Source organism: Larimichthys crocea, chromosome XIX, assembly GCF_000972845.2.
Source record: "Larimichthys crocea isolate SSNF chromosome XIX, L_crocea_2.0, whole genome shotgun sequence".
NCBI classification, from domain to species: Eukaryota; Metazoa; Chordata; class Actinopteri; family Sciaenidae; genus Larimichthys; species Larimichthys crocea.
Window position 1 is genome coordinate 3,167,055 of NC_040029.1, and position 4,917 is coordinate 3,171,971.

The window sequence follows — 4,917 nt, forward strand, 5'->3', positions numbered from 1 at the left end:
ACCATGTAAAAGTCACGAGAACTGGTTTCATACAAGTATTTATTTAAAAAAAAAAAAGAGTCTTCTTTTGATTGGACAGATAAAGCTGCAAACAGCAGAATAATAAATAACATAAAAAACTATCTGAGCTCTAAAGCCTTCACAGATTTATACGGCTTCTAAACAGAAAGCAACAATAAAAAGAATTCAAGTGCAAACGAAAACATTAAAAGCATCTATTGCAAAAAAGTCAAGTAGATTTTTAGAAGCTATGCTTCTATAACTTCTATAACTCAAGCTTATTTTAAAGGCCTAGAGCCCTGCTACCTTTCCTTCTTTGAAACCAGCTATCACACAGCAGGCAACTATGGTTAAAGCACCAGGAAACTATCCCTACAGTTCTGTAAGGGTACGACTTTCTAGAGTGACAGCACCCGAGGTAAAGCCTTCCACTGTTTATGGTCACAGTATATTGGTGACCTAAGGTAAAGCATTTAGCTGCTGCAGAGGACGGATGTATATTCAGTAGGCTGGCAAAGTCATCTGCATATTTAACAGATACTTTAGAACATTAATACTTACATAAAGGTACAATCAGGGAGGGAACTCGACTCTCCTATGAGTTCAGTGGCTCTAACGGAGCGCAACGTTTTTTTTGGTTTTGCACTAAAGCTGGGCAGACGGACACGAACAGAGAGGGAAGAGATGACAAGGTGGAGGAGGTCTAATCAAAAATAGGATACTGAGTGGTGTGGAATGTTTCATACCTCTCACATTCAAGTTTATATCTCAGGTAGATTGTCAAATTTGTAGTGATTATTTAAGAATCTCTCTGTCTGTAAATTTATTAAATTAATTTAGGATCTTTAAGACTTCCGGTAAGACTTGGTGATTTTTAAGTGTGACAGTGAAGGCTTAGATGCTCTCACACTCTCTTAAATAAAGCTTTCGCTACCACAAACGGCTCAGTAGGCTTGTGCCACCTGGTTGCCTGTGTTGATGTGAGTCAGCATGGTCTGCACCAACTCCGGGAGGTCATACTCGTGCTTCCAGCCCCAGTCCCGCCTCGCTGCGCTGTCCTCTAGTGCCATTGGCCAGCCGTCCGCTGAGAAGAGACATTTAATATTGTAATAATACGACTGCAAAATATCATCGCACCACTTTTTTACCCTCCATTCGTTCTCACCGATAGCCTGCCGGACAGGATCCACGTTGTAGGTGACCTTGAGGTCGGGCAGGACTTTCTGTATCTCCTGGGTGAGGCTGTGCGGCGTGAAGCTCATCGCGTTGATATTGTAGGTGCGGCTGATCAGCGTGTCTGCCGGGGCCTCCAGGATCTCTAGAGTGGCCCTGAGACAGTCATCTGGACAGGACAGGAGGAGGACAAAGTGAGGATGGAGGGATTACAGTACAGGAGCTGAAGGCTAAAATGTTGGGGGAAAAAAAACACACAAAATTACATCATAGTCTGCCATTACCGATGTACATCATAGGAAGCCGCGTGTCACTGCGCAGGTTGCACTCAAAACACCCGGTCTTTACAGCCGCGTGGAAAATCTGGACAGCATAGTCTGGGAAATGCAAAAACCGATCAACATTAAGACCAGAGAGAGAGAGAGACAACATTTAAACCTACATCCGCCTGGTCCAACATCTCCATCTTTTACCTGTGGTTCCTCCACCAGGCTGGGAGTCAGCTGAGATGATGCCTGGGTACCTGAGACAGCGGAAATCCAGCCCATACCTGTGGTGGTAGTACTGACAAAACACAGAAACATCAGGCTTTTACGGGAATTTCTGGTGAAATACTGAAGAAAAACAGTAGGAATGTTGTACGTCTCACCTCACCCATCAGCTCTGCGTGGACTTTGGAGACACCGTAGATGGTGCGCGGTCTCTGCACACACAGATCAGGGGTGGGGTCCTTTGGTGAGGATGGACCGAAGGCACCGATGGTGCTGGGGACAAACACACGCAGACCATGTTCTGTTGCTATGTCTAATATGTTATGGAGACCTACAAAGAGAGAGAGGCTATGCATAAGCATCTGTGTCAAGATGTCTGCTTGCAACACACCCGTTACATTACACCAGTGTACGTGCACGTACCCGTGATGTTGACCTCTTTGGCCAGTGCGACGTTGCTCTCTCCCACGGCGGACAGCACGGCTGAGTAGTGAACCAGCCAGCTGATGTTGTTGTTAACCACGATCTCCCTGAGGTTCTTATAGTCCAGGATGTCTGAGAAGATGAATGGACCTGTGGAGGACACAAAAAGGTACTGTGTTTGAACACTTTCACCCCCCAGTGTCCCTCGTTTTAGGCACATGTGTTTTAGATTTGCTTGGCCCACATGAGAATGAACATTCAACCTCACAGTGACAAATTTTAAGTGGATGTTTTTGCTTGTTTGTGTCCACCGCCGGTCCAGAGGTGCATAAAGGTCAGTAACAGAGGGGCTTATTCATTGTTTTCTAATGATGACAAACTATTTCAGTGTCAGGCAAGGAAGACGTACAGGGTCACAGAGCGGACGCTCGTTTGTAAGAAGTGCATCCCATATTTGGTGATCAAATATTAGATTTTTGTGCATATTATCTTGCCTGCATCAGTCAAATAAAGTGAAATCACACTGCGGTCGGGTATATCTTGAGGCTGCATCTGTAGGTGGAGAAGCTGGTATCTTTGGCCTCAGCCAAAAACTGCAGGTGCAAGAGCAGGTTCTACATTAAACACACACCATTAAGGTAGACGTCAGTCGGCGGTTTCTTAATGTCGGACAGGATCACGTTGTTTTTCCCAAATCGTCTCCTGAGGGTGAAACATCAACATGGTCAGTTCTGGGAAGTGAAATCACAGAGGAAATAAAAATGAATCTATTAACCCTGAATTCAAGACTTGGTTTTTCAGGCTATGAGACGATTGTAATAAATGTTTCCACCTTTTTTAAGCTACTGATTACATCCAACAGATACTGGTGCCACCTTCTGATGGTGGCCTTACTGTAACTGTTCACCTGAAACAATTTAAAGCTACGACGACTATGCCAACTTTAAAAATATTTAGAATTCAAATAGGAGCTTATGTACCTCAGCAACTTGGCAAGACCCACCCCTAGCTGTCCAAGCCCTCCTGGTACAATAAAAAGAGAAAGAAACTTGTGAGTGCCTGAAACAAAAATGTGTCACCAGTTTCAAAATGTGTGAAAACCAACCAGTGATGAGGACTTTAGGGTGGTCGGCGTCGGTGCAAGATGAAGGATGAGTTCTCCCAGAGGCAGAAATCCGGTGGTGGTGTGAGGACGAGCTGATCAATCGCTCAACCCCGCGCTGGGGTCTGCTCCCTGCGTGCCTCACCGCACTCCTCAGCAACTGCATCACCAGCATCATACACCACCTACAAACAAAATAATGATGTCTACTACCATAGTGCACAAGTTATACTTGACTGCAAGTAAAGCACGAGGGTACCTTAGGTCACTGAGCTCGAGGCATGGGGGTGTCATCCTAGACACTACCTTGGCAAGCAGAACAGTGTGTACTTTTCTAATACATGCAAAAGGCACATGTTGTGTATTTATGAGGCTGGAACTGTTTAAATAAGCAAATATACATGTGAATCAAGCCTTGCCAAAACCCCCACAACCATGTTAGATTAGCAGCTCATTACTGCCTTGGCCTAAATATAAAAACTACATCTATATTCCAGACCACTATTAAGTTAATGTGGAAAACCCCAAAGCTTAACCATGATCTGTACAATATAATGCAATCTAGTAGTGCTGTAATACATATCACATGTGGGGAAATGTGCTGGTTTGGGAGTTATACAGGTTTGAGTGCCAAACTACTGCAACCTGCAACCTGTCAGTAGTCGATAAGGCGACACATCTTCATATCTGCTATCATTGATCATGCATGCTGACTAAACAACACGTGTAGTAAGCGCCTGTGTCTTACTTGTGCGTGAATCGTAAATAATAAAAGAAAAAGAGAGAAAGAAGAGACGACCTGAGAGTCCTGAAGGCAGCTGGTGTTTGTGATGAAGCATCCACGTTAGGTCTCGTGGTTGAAGAGGAGGCTCGTCGCCTCGGTGATTGGCTTAAAACTGCGCGAGAGAGGCTCGGCGACCCAGCCTGCCCCAAAAACAAACACAAGCTTCCGGTTAGGGTTTTTCAAAATAAAACAAATGTGCACAGAGAGTATGTATTTACTCTTAAACTAAAAGAAACCGACTTCCTGTGCCACAGTTGCTTTAATTACCGCCTCTAATTCTCAAAACAGATGATGTAAACTACTTAGAATAATTGTCATGCAAGCATACTTTTAATGCTTAATATATTATATATATATAACTACTATCTATTAATATATATTCTATATTATATCTATAATATATATATATATATATATATTCTAAAAGTTTATTTACTTCATTCAGAGGAGCAAAAATACTTGTGAGTAATCCAATACCACAAATGACAGTCTAAAAATTACTATGCAGTTGATTTAATACCTCTCCGGGCTGCCAAAATATTCCACATACGTAGATAGTATTGAGTTCAGGACTATTTTATTGGATTACATCACAGTGCACAGTACAGTGCTCAGTCAATATGAGCGGGGGGCTTGTGTATTACAGTTATTATTTTACCGTCTCCATGCAAAATAACTATTGCTGTCAGCTCGATAAAAAGATTTAATAATGGTGTGTTACATAGCGACACCTGTCTTTAAATGTGTGAAGCAGCGCCCCCCTGGCCTGTGTGGTTAAAGGCGGTATCGCACCCTTTACTCAAGTCGAATTAAGTGAGGCCAGGTTGAACTAATTAAGTGGGATAGAGCAAGGTGGAGGCGTGTTACTCTCATGCTACCAACAAAAAAACATCAAACTCAGTGAAGTTCACAGCAACAAGTGCAGTTGGACGTTACATGGCAAG

The 4,917-nt window shown here is 43.3% G+C and overlaps 1 protein-coding gene across 1 annotated transcript; it reads right to left on the minus strand.

Moving 5' to 3' along the window:
* Positions 1 to 22: 22 nt before the first annotated feature.
* LOC104925346 (L-threonine 3-dehydrogenase, mitochondrial) lies at positions 23 to 4,138 on the minus strand. Its single transcript, XM_019255571.2, has 10 exons — positions 3,989 to 4,138; positions 3,193 to 3,374; positions 3,068 to 3,110; positions 2,719 to 2,789; positions 2,088 to 2,237; positions 1,823 to 1,995; positions 1,647 to 1,737; positions 1,458 to 1,550; positions 1,166 to 1,342; positions 23 to 1,084 (listed from the first exon to the last, which is right to left on the minus strand). The coding sequence occupies exons 2-10, from the start codon at positions 3,365 to 3,367 to the stop codon at positions 945 to 947; spliced, it is 1,113 nt and encodes a 370-aa protein (XP_019111116.1). The 5' UTR covers positions 3,368 to 3,374; positions 3,989 to 4,138; the 3' UTR covers positions 23 to 944.
* Between the last annotated feature and the right edge of the window lie 779 nt (positions 4,139 to 4,917).